Source organism: Hyposmocoma kahamanoa, unplaced genomic scaffold, assembly GCF_003589595.1.
Source record: "Hyposmocoma kahamanoa isolate Upper Pololo Valley unplaced genomic scaffold, ASM358959v1 101, whole genome shotgun sequence".
In the NCBI taxonomy this organism is placed as follows: Eukaryota; Metazoa; Arthropoda; class Insecta; order Lepidoptera; family Cosmopterigidae; genus Hyposmocoma; species Hyposmocoma kahamanoa.
In genome coordinates this window covers 1,460,611-1,480,881 of record NW_020653333.1, presented here as the reverse complement: position 1 = coordinate 1,480,881, position 20,271 = coordinate 1,460,611, and the positions used below count along the sequence as shown (strand labels likewise).

Here is a 20,271-nt window from a genome sequence, read left to right as displayed (position 1 = left end):
TTTGTTCAAGTATTTGTTGATTACAAGCAGTCGTAATTATAATACAGTAGAAAAATAATAGAATGAGACAGTTATCTTTTATTTTCTTGTTTTAAAAAAAATTTGATTACTTTAAAAAATTAAGACTTTAATATTTAATCGATTTCAAATATTAAAATTATTGTCCTTCCAATAAAATGAGCTTATTATATAACATCTTTTTGTAATAGAAAATCTTATCGATTAACTTAAATAATGAAAACGCATATCAATATATGAACTTGTCAGTGCCTTAATTAATTTTACTAGATGGTCTCTGTTGGTAATCATAAAAATAATAATAAAAAAATATTTATTTCAGTATATATTATTCATTTACTTTACATTAACAGTGGATGGTACTCGTACCTCCAATTAAGCTTATCAAGCCCGTATCAGTTGGTACCGCTCTTCCATAGCTATAAATGTACATTGAACATTTTTAACCTATACTTAGTTTAGTGTTTAATTTTTACATTTCCAAATAACGTCAAAACAAACAATTTTTAATTAATTAAATTGATGAATGGCACGACAAATGAAAATGTTACTGCTGACAAAATATGTTAAAATCGTATTAGTCAGTAGAGGTTTACTTAATGACGGCCACGTGTGAAATTTTTGTGATTTGTTTATTATTTCTCGGATTTCTAACTCTGCTAATCTGCATATTTGGATAGCATCTTAGGTAGGATAAACTAGACCACCTTCGTCCTCGAAAGCAACGAACTCATACGTATGCCCAACTCGAGGTTTTTGTAAAGACAGCGCACTGTTAATTCTCTGCCTTATATATTTTTTGTATTACTGGTACTACGTACCCGACGATGTATGCAATTATTTGCTCACTATATTCGGACATTCGAGGCAAAGTGCTGCAAAAATTATCGAAATTACAGATACTACTGATTATAGATACTACAAAACTGAAAAATAACCAAACGTTACTAAACGTTATAACAAAAGAGTTATAGAATATTTAAAAGCCGCAATGGATTACAAATATGAGGCATACACTAGGTTGCAAATTTTTTTTCTCGAAATTCATACAAAACCAACATAATTGTTTATAAAATAAATTATGCATCTTCTGGTTACAAAATCACTTGGAAGAAAAAGTCCCTGTTTACCCGTTTACCCACAGTTACGGTGCCTTTGCAGTTTATAATGGCACAATTATACATTTCTCGCGTTTTCGACTGGTGTTTATATAATATGATAACAGTTGCGCGCGTTCTGAAGTGTAGCAGCGGCAAGTGAATTTCACTTACTTTGCGCACGCGAAGTACGTATGCTTGCGGGCGTCTATCTAGATATATGTCTGTGTGGACACATATATGTTACGTTTTGGGGCCCAGGAAAATTAAGATTCTTACACTAGCGTCACAGTACAACTATGAAAATGTAATTTATGTTAAGAGGAATAGTAATTTATTTATGAAAAATAGTGACAGACGTAACATTAATACGAGGAATAAAAATAAATTATAGTCGTCTTCACAAAGTCACAAATTCGTTTAAGAGCAAACGCTTCTATAACAAGACTCCGGTTGGTATACAAAATTTGCCATTCACGAGGTTTAAAACTATAATGAAACAAAAACTTTATATTAAAGATTTATTATACAACTTCTGCGTACTTGGATAACAAAAATCCTTGGTAACCCGTTTAGCTCATGGAGGTTGTCTCGATCTCCGATGTTTGAAAACAAAAAAAAGTTTCCGATCGGGAGAGACAATCACAATCAAGCTGCAGGCGTGATTGTGGCCAAGCGTGTGTATTATATATTTAAAAAAAATATTGTCATAAAAGAATGTTGTAATTTGTTACACGATAGGCATATGATCGGATGTACTTTACTCGATCATATAAAACCTAAAAATAAGTAAATTTAAAGTCTAATACGAACACGGAAAGTTTGTTATTTAAGGACCATGCGATTACTTCCCGGCCAAGGCCTGCAAAGTATGAAAATCCATTACTGTCCACTTCTTTATGCTTTTAAATCTACCTACTAATTTCCATCCTTTAGTCTAATAATGAACTATGTAAAAAAGCAAAAGAAAAACTCATACAGCCCACTGTCCACCTTTGTAACTGCGAGATTTAGAAGTACCTCCGTGTACAGGAACTTTTTTTTAACTAAAATGCTTTGGTATTCTTTTCCGTTTCTTTTTGGCCTTTTTCTATGTTAATCGCGAAAATAGTTCTAGTGAGAAGAGCGATAATGAAAATACAGTAATGGATACACATTAACCGCGTCATCAGAGGTTCAGCAGCAGCTATCAAATGCGCGTGGAAAAACTATGTCAAATATTACATTTAATTTTAATTAACATTTTTTTTACTTTTTTCTATTATACATCTCCTCTTTAGACTTCTATTATTTCCTCGCATTGTTTGAGAAAATCACTATATAAGCGTCGGCGGGATCGGAGACTGCTTGACTCGTATTAATACCATCCCTTACTTTTCGACCAGTGGAATAATGTACTATATCAGTCAAATTTGGTTGCAAATACACAGACTACACAATTTTAATAACGAAATTTATTAATCACACTTGCAAACAATTTTCCAAATAATAACTTTCATATTCCTTATAAGTAAGTCCTTGTACAGTCCTTTGAGTCGATATGTATTTCCTAAATTTGTTGTCCGACCAAATTTCGATGTTTGTCGTCACGCCGTCGAGGGTTTTCTTCGTCTTCTGAATATCCAATAGACATTCGTGTAGACGTTTTTTAGTAACGTCGTTGAGTTTTGCATCTTCTTCGATTTGTGGCGTTATGTCTATGAGAATAGATAACAATAAATAGGATTGTACAAAATTTTAAATAACTATTTTTTTACAATTATTAAATACAAAAATCGAACACAAAGAAAAAGTCCCCAGTGCTTTATCAACTAAGCTACAGAGTTTACTAAGTCGAAGAATTTCTTCTATGTGTATGTTATAGACCTTTGCATAGAGTTTTCGGCTATCGACACCCATTTTATATTTATAATGTCTTACACATTAGAACTGCGCATTGTCGACCACTGGGGTAAGCCGAGACTACAGATCTCGTTTTAGATTCGTGGTTATTCACTAAATTATCACCTATGTATTTTTTATGCTACCAAGTTCTGTTAATATGGTAATGGGTAATGTTCCGAAAAATTTCAGTGGAAATTTTTCCAGAAATTTCAAATAGTGGACATTTTTTCCGATAAAATTCAAGAAAAATAGCAAAAATATAATTTCGAAGGCTCACCTTATGTTCTACGTTTAGACATATCTTTGAAGTTTTATTTAGCGTGAATTATAAAATTAAATTGTATTTGTAAAAGCAAGTTGCGGAAAAACGAGATTGAAAATGATTGGACAATAGCGAAAAAAAAACCTTTTTAATGGCTCCATTGTTTTCGTTCAGTAACTTCAAACTTTTGACAGGTGTCAATGTAAAATGTGGAAAATTATTGAATTATTAAATTAATCTTCGACAATGCAATAACTCACAGGACATTGGCGAAATCGCCATTTTTTTTTTGTATAATTTTTATAATAATACTAAACGTACATAGTTATTTTTACTTGACATTGGCAAAATCATTGATTATTTCGATGGGGCCATAACATTTAAAAGAAGAAGAAACTTCTATTAAAAAAACAATTTGTTTCTGTAATAGCTGTATACGTTTACTGTCGTTGTATATTTGTAGATTCTCCTCTCAGTGAATTCTGTCGAAATTCACCGGTCAATTTTTGAGTAAAAACGTGTGTATCCCTCAACTTGACATTGGCATAATCATCGATTATCTATTTCGATGGGCCATAACATTTAAAAGAAGAAGAAGGAGAAAAAACATCTGCGAAAATATTTATTTTTGTTTTTTTTTTCAAAATGGAAATTTTTCCATTACCCAAGTGGTGGTAAGCGACACGCCTGTCCATAACTGATTAAAACTAATTCCAGATTTCTTACCACTGTTTGATTTCTTTCTACTTTCTTGATATTTCAGAACGGTTACACACTCTATGTTCTACCGTATGCTCTATGGTTAAATAATATAATAAATAACTTACCAATACACTGGAGATCGTCCCCACAAACAGGAATCACATCCTCCAAATCTTCCTTGAGCGTGACCAAACCAACCAATTTCATAATATTCGATGTCAAGCTTTCAGACGGACATAACAATGCGCACGATATGTCGTCACATTGCCACTGGTTTTGCAGTCGCTGTGTTGAACACTGAAGGGTTTCGAAAATCCAAATTTTCTCGCCACTGGAAAAGATTAAATATTATTTGAAAAACATCATAAAAAAAACCGACCTCAAAAGTTCGTGAAATGACATCTATGTATATGCCAAGTTTTATTGGAATCGGTTACTGGAAAGTGCACGCAACCAGATTCATCCCCTAGTTTGCCACCCTTACAGATGAAAATTTTCTTCAAATTTAAATAGGACCAATATTGAGGTACCCTCTATCCAACAAAAAAGAATCTTCAAAATCGGTTTGCAAAGTTATCGCGTAATAAACATACACAAAAATTGGTCGAATTGAGAACCTCCTCTTTTTTGAAGTCGGTTAATAGTTAGGTCAAGCAAGACTGGGTTACCATTCTGAAATTTGATTAGTCTCGACAAAAAGCCTGATTTGCAGGAAAAAAAATATTACCTCGACCTTTCAGACGCAATGAGTTCTAATTTCAAAAACATTTTGCGGAGGACGAGGCAAGTACACAAATAAAATGTTATGTCGCTATGTGCGCACTCTACGAAATTAGGCACCACTCTAGCGTGACTTTACGCTCATATAATTCTCTTTCAAAATTCTCTTTCGCGGTCAAACTGAGTAGTTTGACCGCCGGCACCTTTGGCAGAGAGGTTGACCCGTCGATGGCTTCTCTGGTTGGTTTAATCTTCTAAGTTCAGATATGTTGCAACGTCTATGGTCTCTAAGGGACTTTCAAAAGTCATGTGACCATGGACGTTGCAACACGTCCGAAACGCCGAGGCAAGTAAAGATTTTTAAAATCAAATAATTGCAAGAAAGTCCGAACTTTTTAACAAAATAAAATCGAAAATCACTCTCTCAAGCAGCAGCATAGATAGGCAAGCGCCCGAGCAACAAAATTGTTGTCGGCAATCGAGTTTTATTAAAATTTATTACTAATATTACAAAATGCTTCTATATAGTTTATGAAATAAATAAATGTAATATAAATTATTATTATAAAATATAATATTCCTCATTCAAAAACACAAACTAATATTATAAATGCGAAAACTCTGTCTGTTACCTTTCCAAAACAAGTTTCCTGTTTTTTTCCAAATTGAATTTCTTCAAATAAATGTTGAATTCGTCGACGAGTTTCGGGTTGCAGTTTTCTGTGAAAAGAACGTAACAATATCGTACGTAAAACCAAATACTGACATAACTAAAAAATGGTGAAATTCATAAAACACCATACCACACAAACATTCTAATAAATTATTGAATGAATCTTATTGCGAATAATGGGATTAGTTTTATTTATACATAATATTTATTTAGCCATTTATAAACGAAAATAGAAATTTGTCTGTTTGTTGAAAAGTGGTCTCGTTTAGTAATTTTCGAACATTCAAATCGTGTTTTCTGAATTCCACCATTTTGAGTTACGACAGTTTTAGTCAATACCCAATATATTTATTGCACTCATGTGGTACATGTCTTAAAATTAAAATGATGCTACACATATGAGCCCTTTATTAGGGATAACAATAAAAGCAGGGTAGGCCGAAATTTCAATTATTAATTAGAATTGTTATTTATCAAATAATAATGTAAAATAAAAAATATGTCATATAATAAGAAATACGTCATATAATAAGCAGAATTATGTCATTTGAAAGTTTGAGTTTAATTAGATTACAATATCATAACTCTATAGCATATAATTAAGTTTTATTTATTATTCAAATTTATTATAATATTATTATTTTTATTTGCCATTAAAGTATTCATTTAAATTGTAATAGCATTTATTAATAAGATGTAATTTTAATTTATTTACAAACCGTGAATACTTTTCCTCGTTTTCAATAATGAGTGGGGACTTGAGCTGTATATGTATAGCTGAGATCGTGGGAGAAGCAATCTATTGCGTGGTCTAAGTGTCGTTGGGGCAATTCGTCAATGTTAGTATAAAAGTCAAGGCGTTGTTTAATAAATTTACAAATTTCTAAAATATATATAGAAATGGGACCATGGGACCTGTAAAGGGCCCGAAACGTCGGTTTGTTTGAAAAAACAAATATACGCGATTTAAATCCGGAAAAATAGTTTCATTCCTATATATATAGAAAAATAATCAAAATTTTAAATTGTTTAAAGTGCGGTCTGCAGCTATCAGTACTCCTCAAATTACCAAGAATACGGATGCATCTTTATTTATTTTATAGTATTTAGTGTCATGTGCGTTAAAAATAAATTGTTCATAAAAATATTTAAAGTAAATCCTGCTGAATTAGGTCGCTTTTGAGATAGGCCACTATTCTGTGAAGCCATCGATGTATTTTGTTGTGGACTGTAATAACTTGATTGTCTGGAGGAAGTTGCTAATTAACAACACTTCTTAGTAGCAGTAGCGTTTCTAAAGAGTTCGTCTATAGTAGTACTGTCACCATGCCTCTTTCTGCCGCGAAACCCTAAAGTCAGCATTACTGTGTTCCGGTTTTGAAGGGAATTATAGGCGCTCATGGGACTTGTCAACTTATGTCTCAGGCGACGGGTCCAGTTGCAGTGCCAGATCAGATCTTTGAGATTTAAAGCTCTGAGTGGCACTGCAACTGTTATGGGAAGGCGTGTCGCTTACCATCAGGCGCACGACTTGTTCGTCCCGTTACTAGATATTGTATAAAAATAAAACAAAGTCGTCTGTAGTACATTATTTTCTCATACTTAAGTACCTGTTCTTTGCTGTCATTGCAATTTTTTTTATCTGCAAAAACTGTAAATTTCATTCAATAATTTCAGATATGACTCACCAGTGGCATCGTAAGATACATCAGAAACGTCCAAATCGAGGCTGACGTTGGCCTTGCGCGGGGGTTGATCCTTACGACTCTCGTAGAACTGACGTAGAGTCGTGATCGTCTCTGATGGCGGATCTAATTGCACTGTTGAACATACGATTCATAACTTTTTTCATATAAATGCCTCTGTGGCCGAACGGTTACCAAGCCGGACTGCCACGCAGAGAAAAAGAGAGAAGGAGAAATATTTGTATGACCTACATTTATTTCTCTCGTGAGTTTGGGTGTAATTTGTGGTTGTCTATGGGAGTGTCCATGGCACCCGCGACACGGGGTTTCCCTAGTGCGGGGCTATGTTGAGTGTGTGCATTATTATCCTATTTAATATCTCTATAATAAATTTATTATTAATATCACATATGTCTGTAGAGTGATTGCGTATATTTTTTGAAATTATTTCCAAGCAAACGTTACTATCTGGATGCTGTTGTCTTTGGTGGGAACTATAACACCACATTTCAAGAAAGAGCAACGGGCTTATAATTCTAATTTTCATATATTGATGAATAGTGGTAGACATAACATTAATATAGGCAATAAAAATAAACTAGCTGTTCTTGACAGTCGTCTTGAGAAAGTTCCAAATTCATTAAAGGAGTAATGTATACGCTTTTATAATAAGATACCGGCTAATATTCAAAATTCGTCGCTTACGAGGTTCAACTATAGTAAAAAATAAACATAATAAACTAAAACATAACGTTAATAAAAATAAACTAGTTGTTCTGGACAGTCGTCTTCACAATGTCACAAATTTAAGATACAATATATAGCTACGTTTCTTTAATAAGATTCCGGTTGATATCCAAAATTAGCCATTCACAAGATTTAAAACTATTGTAATTAAAAAAAAGCTAAAGGTGTATTCAGCTTCTCGGTACTTATATAAAAAAAATCAGTGCTAGTGACCTATTTAGCTCTTATAAGTTGTCACGATCTATGATCTTTGAAACAAGTATTGTAAATGATAAATGTGTACAAATGTTTATTTATAAATAGCAACCGCCACAGTTTCTTGTTCATTATTTTCAGGGCGCCTTACAGATGAGTAGTAGTCTAATCCATGTAATGATTTCAAATGGAAGTTTATTTGAGTTTGAACTTGTCAATCGAGAAGCAACCATTCTTCCAATGGGCTATCATGGCAAATATATAGTCTAATTTGTTATCTATACGTACTTGTATAATTGTTGTAGTTATGCGTATGCGGCTGCGCGAACTGGTCGAAGACTGCGGCAAGGCAGTCCCTCGAGGCTTGTATGAGATTCTCTGTCTCGGATATCGAGGCAATTATTCGCTTTGTCTCCTCTCGTTTTAACTCCTGCGGAAACATTTAAAATTAAATTTAATAATACCAAGTGACGGGCTGAACAAGTCGTGGGCCTGGTTGTAAGCGACACGCCTGTCCATAACAGTTGCAGTGCCACTCAGAGCTTTAAATCGCAAAGATCTGAGGGGTACTGCCACTGCGCCCGTCACCCAGAGACAAGTTGACCCTTCAAAACCGGAACCCAGTAATGCTCACATGATTGCTTGGCGGCAGAAATAGGTAAGGTGGCAGTACTTCCCTGGACGAACTCAATCACGAGGAACTAAGTTTTACATTGTCAAGCTACTGTAATTTCCAGTGATAATGAATAAATCAACTAGATAGTGCTTAGTTTGCACAGATTTTTATGACTAGTACCGGCGATTCTTTTATTTTGTTGGATTAGCTCCATCTACCCATATGAGGTAGCGTTAATTTATAAATTACATACACTGCCATGTTTGTCGAAATACCAAGTTTACATAGGAGCGTTTTAAAGTTCTGAATTCACTGAAAGAGTGATCGTCTAAAAGATCATCTAACCAATATCTAGGATTTATAATATTCTATGTGAGTAACGAGCTTTGCCGAATAAAACTGAGAAATGCTAAAGTCACGTGTTGTGCTTATTTCAGAGCTTTAAAAGGCTCCCCTGTAAACTTGGCAATTTCGACATACGATACTTTACGTAGGAGGGGTCAATTTCACATTAAAGAGGAATTAATTAATATCCACGGCCATTTGCATAATATAAATCATAAACTTCCAGGCTATTAATTAGCGCCAACTGGATATATAAAAAAAATACCTTTTTCAGAGTTACGATCTGTAGAAGATTAATAAGCCTGTGCTCTTATGGATACATGGTTTTACATACATACAATGGAGTTTTCAACTGTCTTATACTTAAATACTTACAATAGCCTTATCAATAGCAATTAAAGACCGCCCTCCACTCCTGTGGTCTCCTCCTTCGGCTTGGAATACTCCACTGCGGGAGACCAGTTCGTCATACAAGCCTCTCAACGTGGCTACGCGAGCTGTGGTGTGCGCTTTCTCGCAGCGCGTTACAAGGAGTTCGCACGATTCTCCATTTAGACAGTTCTGAAAGAGATTGCAGTACAACTACTTTAGAATTCGTCATTGCCCGTGGTCCAACTGCGTAGTTCAACTAGTTCGACCAAGGGCAATGTTTTTTGTCCGTGGTATTTTATTGTTTGATTGGTTTATAAATTATAGACTACCATGGCAACTTATTACAAAAATTGGCGCAAGTAATCTTCTTCTTCCTGTCCTTATCCCATATTAGGTGGGGTCGGCACAACACGTATTTTATGTGAATACGCGCTGTAAACTGATTTGGCGTAGTGTTTTATGACCGGCCGCCTGACTGAAGTCAACCCTCCTTGGGAATTGTTTAAAGTGCGGCCAGAGCCCCTCTCGCTATGTGCAGGGCGCACCGCGTGCAGGCGAGGTTGGTATGTGGCCCTGGTAACTGGAATACTTAGAATTTATAGTCTTATTTTACCCTAGATCGAGTTTGCTAGCCTGATCAGTCGCCATTCCTAAATAGATATGACGTTGGGTTTTAAAGCGAACTGCGGCGCTCTTCAAGACTGCACGCACCATATAATATTTTCACTTAAAAGCGATACTTACAAAAATAATTCATAAAATACATTAAACAGTGCACGGTATTACAAGATTATATCTTGCGATTAAAAATCATAAAAATGATTGAATGATGATGAATGATAAAAATTCTTTCTCAAACTCGTATCTTAAAAAGAACGATTATTGAGGAGATGGCAAAACTTTCTATTTATTTAAAATTTCTTATCAAGGATGTTAATTTGGATGCATTACTTTGAGAACAGGTAAAAGCCAGTGTGTGAATATGAAGGAAATGTGGTGTGAAATCAGCCTGCAACACCTTTGTATCTACAATCCATTTGTTGCATTTCGGTAATTTTGTGCTTTAAGATACGAGTTTGAGAAAGTAAGGCGACGAAAATTATTAATATTGACGGTGACTGTACTAACCGATCAGTAGGTCTAATGTCCATTGCCCGCAGTCCTACTGGTAGAACCACGGGCAAAAAACTTTGCCCTTGGTCCATCTAGTTGGACTACGCAGTTGGACCAAGTGCAATGAATCGGCAGTAGGTATGGTACATATTTCTGTCGCCAAGCAGTAGGGTGAGTGCACCAATGATAGACATTTCAAGGGAAGTGTGTCTTTAAATGTGAGTTAACTTTTTTTGTTTCCAAACACATATGAATAGTAATTAGTTTACTTGAGAGATATGTATAATCCTTAAGAAAAATAATGCTGCATAGTCTGTCTTTTTTTTTGGAGTAAAATGAGAATTCAATGTGCAACTATGCAGCTAGTGGTTGCAGTCGATAAATATTCTATCGCCTATCAACTGAATATGGGTCACGCTTATGGAACAAAAAGCCGAACTTGTATCTTTTTTTTTATAATAATAACGCACACACTCAACATAGCTCCGCACTAGGGAAACCCTGTGTCTCGGGTGCCATGAACACACACATAGACAACCACAAATTACACCCAAACTCACGAGAGAAATAAATGTAGGCCATACGAATATTTCTCTCGGCCCAGGAATCGAAGCAGGCAGTCCGGCATGGTAACCGTTCGGCCACAGAGGCAGTTTTGAATCATCCTCGATCCGTTATTCATCAAATTACTGAAAACAAGTTCAGTTTCTTATATAACACACAGGACGAACAAGTCGTGCGCCTGGTGATAACCGACACGCCTATCCATAACAGTTGCAGTGCCACTCAGAGCTTTAAATCGCAAATATAGAACGCCACTGCGCCCGTCAACCTGAGACATAACGCCTGTGAACTGGCAATCGGTACTATTTCAATTTTGACAACTTTACAGGTGAAGAAAAAACTCGTTTGCGTCATTTTTATAGCATCTGATTTATTAAATAAAAATATTTAGTTTCTAAATACTTTTATTACACATGTACGTATGCACACTGCGTATTTTTATTTAATAAACCAGATGATATATAAACGATTTATTCTTCACCCTGTAACATTGTCAAAATTGAGATAGTACCGGTTGCCAGTTTACAGTTGATAAGTCACATGTGCCTGTAGTTTTACCAGCACCCTTACACTCCCAAGCCGGAACGCAGTAATATGCGCACATTATTGCTTGGCGGCAGAAATTTTTTCAAAAGTTGTATCGAAGTGGAATCAGCTTGAGCGAGTTAAAAAAGCTCAATGGCATAATTGCAAAAAAGACGCTCATTTCGCTTCCGCTGGGTACTCCGACAAGGAACACATGTCTTTTCGTTCTTATTTCATGGATATCAAGCTTTTCTTGGACGGCGTAATGCAATTCCGTGTCGACAAAGTGTGACCCCCTTAACAGTCTATAGTAATGTAGAATCTCAGCTCGAATTTAATTTTTTCCCGTACGGTTTATTTTGCTCAGTGTCGAGCGGCAAGAACACTGGCTTCATATCAGAATTTATTTTTTTAGAAACGAAATTAAAGCCATTTGAAAAATGTATATAGTATAGTATACGCTTATATATGTATATTTAGTCCGGTTGATATAAAAAAAATCGTTGGTATATGTGAAGTATCTTTTGAATACAGCGGTTTTCTTGTAAAATTTCGAGGTAAGTTTGTTTTTGTTTTTTTCTATCGCGAAAATTTTTAGGAATTGTGTTTTCACACCGTATAATAATAAGTGTTTATCCTATATTTTAGTATATATTTTTTCCAAAGAGATTGATTGGACACTTTCACTGTTCTGCGAAATCAACTAAAGCCCTTTAAGGAAGTATAGACTCCTATGGGAAACTGTATTTTGGAGACAGTGCGTTTCCAATCCAGATTCTTAATTCCGAAAATTCTTCAAAACCTTTTTGTAACTTACAGGATAACAAACTTACGTTAAGTTGATCGATGGCGGTGACGAGTTGTTTCCTCACTTTCTTCACATGTATATTGTTCTTAGTGGCTTCTAATGCGAGGCGACAGTGCATTGCTGCTGTGTGTGTTAGTACTGACTGCGGGGTTACCCTGAAAAAGTTTTAATGTAATGTAATAATAATAATATACTCCCGGACACATAATTCGAGCCACCTTGTTTTGTCGTAAAGGGCTAGAATCATTGACCTAGCAACAAATGGACGTCGGGTCTAATACAAAGATCACGAAAAAAATGTCCGAAGTTAACCTATACAAACGTAGTGACATGTAACGAAATATAAAAAAAACTAAAGTAAAAAAAACTAAAAACTAAATTGTAACGTCATTGCAGTACTGCCTAACTTATCTTGTAACACTTTAAAGGGCCCAAAAAAAGAAGCTTAACAAGATGCACATATTTAGCTACGACTGAAAATTACTTGAACACAAGAGTAATGGAGCAGCCTTCATTGTAAATATCAATTAATTTTTATGTATATTATTATGTCGAATTTTGTACAAATTCACTTCAAGAAATAATAAAGAGTTGGGCAGATACATACATACAAACATTACAAATGTGAAAATAGGCGTGTACTATAAGAAATGTACCGATATTCCAACTGAACATAAGCTCAAATATCCGTAATTCCGAATACCGATATAATAATAAAACCGTTACGCTTTCAAGTAATTTTGATGTTTCTCACAAAGCTAATTTTAGCTTGTGTTGTGTAAAATTCCAAACAATTGACATTATGAAAATTCGAGCTAACGTTATTTCGGGCAAATGATTTTCTGACTTCTGATAGGTAATACCAAGTCGTAAAACGAGTACAACAATATTTTGTTAGTTATTGCTTTTAATAAAAAGTCATTTTAAAAATAAGATTACAATCAACACGACTCTATAGTTTCTTTGTTCCAAATATTTCAATCGCTTATGGTTCGAACAATTTAAAAAGACCAAGACATTTATATAAGCTTCTTGAAATTGACGTAATAGGTCTCTTTCCATCTTTTGCGCATGCAATGTATAGAAAAAGGGCAGTTAGCTATTGCTTTTGTAATTTATATTTACGGTTAATTTATATATAAATTAAATACTATACAACTGTACAAAATAACACTTTTAAGTGATAATTATGTTAACACAATATATTTGTTTAGTGAAAATATGATTCAAAATCCTGTTTTTACAAGTTATTATTATATAGTACTGCATGATTGACAACCGCGTTGTCAGTCGAACAAACAAAGACTGTTGCGCGATTGATGCTCTGTATGCGATTTTAACGCCCTATAGGTGCGGACAATTTTTAACGCGAACCCGACGTCCATTTGTTAGTAGGTCAATGGCTAGAATGCAATAATAGTGTTATCATCGTAGAAAAAGTTTTCCCCGGTTTTGAAAATCCAAATTCCCAACAAGGACTTATGGAAAAGACGTTTAGTATACTAGTTTCGAAATTGCATAATAGTTTTTGATTAATCAAACATTGTTTAAGCTTAGGGCACTTATTACTGAAAATGCGTGGTGGCTCGAATTATGTGTCCGGAAGTGTATAACTCAAAATCAATAGTCTATTGACACAGATCTGTCCAACAGCAGGGTAGGCTCAATTCGACAGACGTTTTCTAAGCAAAACTTTACTTAATTACCTATCTCTCATTGTTTTGTTTCCTGCGTTTAAGATGTCCGGATTGTTACTTGGGTTATATACAGGGTGTAATCTTTAAGTATGCCCAGGCGATTATTCCATAAATATAAGATATATCAAAAGCTTTAAACTGATATCGAAAGTACGTTACGTAACGAGTAAATCGAAATCAATAACTTTTTTAAATTATACTAGATTTTTTAACATTAAACTTTTGGATATTTCTGGTATAGGAAAAGTATCGGGACAGCAGAAGTTGGTCAAATTAAATAAAATGTTATTCAATTTAATATGAAAGACATTTTATTTAATTTCACCATATTCTGCTGTACCTATTTTTTTCGCCCCACACAATGAAATAATCCTTACATAAAAGTAAATCGATCAGCACAACAAAAAAATTGATTAGTTTTATTCATTTTTATGGAAACTCACACTTGACCAAATAAATGACTATGCCATCATATTTTTATTCAATTAAAAGATAATTTTATTACTTTATTGAATATCAGTTTTGTAATCTGATAGCTTATTGTTACTTCTTGCAACAGGGAAACTAAAGCCTCTCCACAAATGTCATATTAAATGTATGGGAACGTTTAATGTTAAATATTTGGATATTTCTAGTTTTATTTTTAAAAAGTTGTTCATGTCGACTTACTCATTAGGTAACGTACTTTCAATATCAGTTTAAAGCCATTTAATATCTTTTGTATTTATGGAATAAGGCACACTTAACGATTACACCCTGTATAGTTAAATATTTTATATTTTTTCCGTGTATTGGCACTTATGTCTGTGATTTCTCAATGTGTAAAATAATATTATGTTGGTTACATTTCAATAATAATGTTTTAGTTTCTGCTGACTAAAAACTTAATAACTTATTTTTTGTGCTACTTGTGGAGATTTGTAATTAGCACTTTTACCTGTTACTTAACAAATGTTTATTGTTAAAAATGTGTTGTAAATCTTCCAAAAATAAATGAAAAAAGATAAATAAATAATGATGTGGCAGATAATTCTGGAAGAAAGACGTCTTAAAGTGAACTCATCGAGACTACCAACAATACAAAACATCCTTAAAAAAATAAAACTTTAAACCATTAAATAACAACCACCATCTCAAACTAGTTCGTGCATCTTCCGAAACACCTGCTGCACACAATTTTTTCAGCAACAGAGTGGTGCATAATTGGAGCATGCTACTGGAAGATGGTGTTTCTGCTGTCTCTGCCTTCAAAAACAAGCTCGATAACTGGCTACGAAAGAGTGAACTAGTGCTAAAAAAAAGTGAAGTAAAACAAACGACATAAATTTCAACACTGTGATGTAGACATACCAGCGAAACTTGCTCGTCTATAGCTAAATAAATAAATAACCGCATCAATTGCCCGGTTCCAAACTAGGGAATTCCCTGTACTACGAGTATGCCGTTACGCGTCCTAAAAACACACGGTGTCCCAAACGACTCTGGTAATTTTTTAAATTAATTATATTTGAAAAAGTGGTGGATGAAAACACAGCTGCGCCTTAATGACACCGTTGGGACATCGTGTGTCTCTAAGATGCATGATGGGGTACCAAAGCACCAGAAGTGTGAGTGAATTTCAACTGAAACTCCTTAGATTTTTTTCATTAAAGCTTGAGTGGCACTGCTACTATAATGGTCACTTGATATCATTAAAAAATCATACACCAAAATGTATCCGAAAACGTACTGATTGACATTGGAGCTTTGTTTGTTGTCAGTGACGAGTACGGCCAAGGCGCGGATGAGGGCAGCGCGTCGCGTATACACCGTTGAGCATAGTGCTTCCCCGCCGCTTTTCACAACTGAGCTTAACAGTTGCTCCTCTGGAAAGAACAATGACCGAAATGAGTTATACACTTTTCTTAGTGGTTCAAAATTCAACCAAAACGTCTGCAAATGTAGTGGAATTTATTAATTAATTTATAAGTTCTTTAAATGTCGCACACGAAACCAAATATTGTCGTAACTCAAAATAGTGGAATTGCAAAAACACGATTTGAAAATTAAAATAAAATACAGAATGAAACCATTATACCATATTCTCGTTTATAAATGGATAATTAAGGGATGGATAAATAATAATAATCACATTATTCGCAATAGATTTAGATTAGATTTAGGTTTATTTATTATCGTGTAAACTTTACATTATTATATACAATATATTGTATCACAAGAATCGTTATAAGTAGTAATAAATGTTACATTTAAAAAATTACAAACATCCAGTACAAGTTTTGTTGTACTACGTAACATAGTTAATGTAGTTGTGTGAAATAATGCAGGAACTATTAAATAATACAATAATAATTATGTCAATATAATGATTGTATGCGTTAAGTTTATGTAATTAATTCATTTTTGTAAAATAATATTTATACCTAATAATCTAATCAATTACAACATAATAAGATCCATGCAGGACTTAACTGACTCCATGGTCGAACAGTTACCATGCCAGTCTGCCACGTCAGCCTGTTGTAATGTTGGCAGCAACAACTAACCATTTCTAGTGTATTTACTCGTATTGTTCTGTGGTTGATAACAATAATATGAGAAATATAAAAATAAACTAGCTGTTCTTGACAGTCGTCTTCAAAAAGTCGCAAATTCATTTACAGAACAATGTGTATGTTTCCATAATAAAATTCTGGTTGATATTCAAAATTTGCTATTTACGAGGTTTAAAACTATAGTGAAACAAACATTTTATACTAAAGGCTATTTTATATGTCGCTTCTGCGCACTTGGATGTCAAAAATCCGTGGTAGAGACCTGTTTAGCTCTGAAGGTAGTCTCGATTTACGATCTTTGAAATTAATATTGTACATGATAAATGCATTCAAATGTATATTTACAAAGAGTAACCACTAGAGTTTCTTGCTCATGCTTCTCAGGGGAATCTGGCTTAGGAAAGAGCAGTAGAGTTTAATAAGTTTAAAATGATTTCAGTTTGATGATGTTGTATGTTTTGTTGTAGTGATGTTAATACAGTTGGTTATACCAGTGTTTTTTATCAAAATAGGCTTCTTACCAATTTCAGACTCGCCATTGGACAGCATAGATGACGAAGCAACAGGGTTCGACATGGAATTGGACAAACCAGGTTGCGAATGCTGTCGCTTAAGAGATGCTATGCATTTGTCCAGTTTATTCTGTAAGAAAGATACATAAAGAAAGAAACGTAACCAAAGATACATAAAGATATATAAAGATAGACAATAGAAAGAAAAATATATTGTAAATCGTCACTACTGTGAACTATTCAAAATACAATGCCACAAATTAACTGGCCTTGAATTCTCTGTATTATAAAGAAATTAACTCAAGGACAAAACGCTCAGACCAGAAATTGTTTTCATATATTGGTCCTACCCAAATTGAACCAGGTACCTTGTCATTTAGCGCCCAATTGACCGCTGAACTACCAAGGCCACCAAATACCTGAGGCTTGAGACCACATTAACTGATTACCTGTAAGTCAGTATCCTCATCCCGCGAGCATAGAGAATCTGCAATAGACCTGGTCTCATCGAGGTTTTCCTTTTTGTTCTTGAGTTCATCACACACTTGCTGAAGAAAGATAACGCGGCGCTGCAGATCTTCAGCTCGCTGGAGGGACTGGTTGCGTTGGAATACTGGAAGTATCATAATTTTTTTTACATTAAGTCTCGAACGAATAATTTTATCAGAAATGTATTACCGATATTAAGATCTTACTGGATACTGTCTTTACTAGTAATATTAGTAAATACAGGACAACACATCAATGATTTTTTTTTATTATTTAACTATCCATTGACGAACAGTTACCACACTGGTCTGCCATGTTCGATTTCCGGGCTGGGAGAAATATTTGTATGGCTTACATTTATATGCAATGTGTAGTTTGATCTGCTGCCGTCTGTACATTGACTTACAAATAAATGGACGACGGGTCTAATACAAAAACCACGAAAAAAATGTCCCAAGTCAACCTATTCGAAATTTAAATTGTAATGTCATCGCAGTATCGCGCTGTCAATAGAACAAATGAAGACTAAAGCGGAGTGTCGCGCTCTGTATACGATTTTAGCGCCTTACAAGTGCGGACACTTTTTAGCGCGGACCCGACGTCCATATAATTGTAAGTCAATGCGTCTGTAAATCATTTTGCGTCTTAATAAAAAACAATTCGTCGGGGATAGTGCAATTACGCGTAAATAGCATTGCATTATGAGTTGCCATTTCGGTAATTTAGTGGCTAAATCAAATTCGCGTAAATGTCGTGGCAACCAAATTAGCTTTATTTACGGAAATCTATTGTTACAGTCCGCAGACAACATAAGTTAATACTTACTGTGCAAAAATTTGATTATTTAATATTTTGGAGCCATTGAAATAATAAAATAATAACGTTAAATCTCTCTCCTGTAAAAGTTGGTTTAGTGTAGATACGCGCCTTTTACCGATGCTACTATGACGAATTGTGGTTTTAGAATTATTAAGCCTACTTAGGCGCCGCGCAAACGTGTATCTTGTGTTGGATACAAATAACCGGCAACTAGAAGTGTATATTCTATTTCCATACAAATGATATGAAATCGACAAAGTCGCCGGTAACGGTGGTCGGAAACTGTAGCCGATTGCCGCAACCGCAATTGTACGAAAATAAAATATTGGCTGTTGTTGCTTGCTTGTATCCAACACAGGACACACATTTGCGCGGCGCCTTAGAGAACAGTGTCAACCAAACCAGCAGTTGTCATAACGTAAAGTTTTCTTGTAAGTCGTGTTTTGTTATCGCCTGTTCTGCATTTATGGACTCTAAAATATTTGTCCATCTTGGAAATGGGGTTAATGAACTTCTAATGATATGATGAGGAAGAAATAGTCAGGTGTAAAAATAGTTTAAAATTACATGGAAATAATGGGAATAAATATGACATATCGCCTCCTCCTACGTAAAGTTCGTATGTCGAAATTGCCAAATTTACAGGGGAGCGATTTAAAGTTCTCCGTCTCACTCACATAGAGTGATCATCAAATAGATCATCATAGATCAGTTAATCGATATCTAGGATATTTTATAATACGCTAAGTAATAAACCTGAGAAATGCTAAAGTGATGAGTTATACTTATTTCAGTGAATTCAGAACTTTAAAAGGCTCCCCTGTAAAGGATTTTGATTGATGACAAAGATACATTTTCCCTGGTTGACTCTACTTAACATTAATCTTACTTTTATTAGAAATCTTATCCATCAACTGTTTAAGATCCTGCCTTGCCAGTGTTACTCTGGATTTCGTGGTTTCTACTTTCTGTTTCAGCTCTGCTTGTTTCCTCCACGTCTCTAGTTCAGGGGGTACTATTTTATTTGATGATTTCTGCAAGATAACGTTTATGTACAGTCAGCTAACAGCATAAAGGAATCACACAGTATAAAAGCTTAAGTAAGTCTATACAATAAGAGCGAATTATTTTTTTGAACATCGACAGCTGATTCCACATCGAAAACTGTGGGGTCTACCTAAGACTGTACTTTTTATTCTGTCTTCTGGCACTATGAAAACCATTATTTTTTGTCAAAGTTAGTAGGAAGAGTACCTGTCTTACATCATAATAGCCAATAATTAGTCACCGAACATAAATTCCTAATCTTCTCCAGTCTATGTTCTAAAAACTATATTCTCCAGTTATGGAATTAGTTGCATAGACCACCATATGTACACAGTATATTCAGTCATTCAGACTCTGACAATATTATTCCCACGATCATGTTTTCCTTCTTAAAACATCAAGTGACGGGCCGAACAAGTTGTATGTCTGGCGGTAAGCTACACACCAGTCCATAACAGTTGCAGTGCCATTCAGAGCTTTAAATTACAAAGATTGTTTATTGTTAAGATTGTTTATTTCTAACAGAAATTTCTTCATGCAGACCTTAATCCAGAAGACAATAATTACTATAACAGGTTTATGTGCAGAACAAAACAAAAATTATGAATAAAAAAAAAACAATATCAAAAAGATTAAATTATTAAAGCTATATAAATACTTAGATAATACATATTCCGTACTATAATACCTATAAAATGGATGGAACGGTAGATAAATAGTGCTCCTTAACTCTCATTTCGAAAATTGCTAAGGATTTACTATCATGAACAGTTCAACAATTCGGTGACTCAGAGGGAGAATCGAAGAGACTTTTGCACAAATTGAA

At 34.4% G+C, this 20,271-nt stretch overlaps 1 protein-coding gene across 1 annotated transcript in view; it reads right to left on the bottom strand.

Moving 5' to 3' along the window:
* Positions 1-2,446: 2,446 nt before the first annotated feature.
* LOC113230959 overlaps positions 2,447-20,271 on the bottom strand; it is a 24,350-nt gene continuing 6,525 nt past the window's right edge. Inside the window, exons 3-13 of the mRNA XM_026465075.1 lie at positions 19,288-19,432; positions 17,540-17,703; positions 17,100-17,220; positions 15,753-15,888; positions 12,352-12,481; positions 9,320-9,505; positions 8,272-8,413; positions 7,045-7,176; positions 5,316-5,403; positions 4,089-4,294; positions 2,447-2,812 (exon numbers count right to left, since the gene is read on the bottom strand). Coding sequence (XP_026320860.1) covers positions 2,577-2,812; positions 4,089-4,294; positions 5,316-5,403; positions 7,045-7,176; positions 8,272-8,413; positions 9,320-9,505; positions 12,352-12,481; positions 15,753-15,888; positions 17,100-17,220; positions 17,540-17,703; positions 19,288-19,432 — 1,686 coding nt within the window. The 3' untranslated portion in view covers positions 2,447-2,576. The remainder of the gene's footprint in view (positions 2,813-4,088; positions 4,295-5,315; positions 5,404-7,044; positions 7,177-8,271; positions 8,414-9,319; positions 9,506-12,351; positions 12,482-15,752; positions 15,889-17,099; positions 17,221-17,539; positions 17,704-19,287; positions 19,433-20,271) is intronic.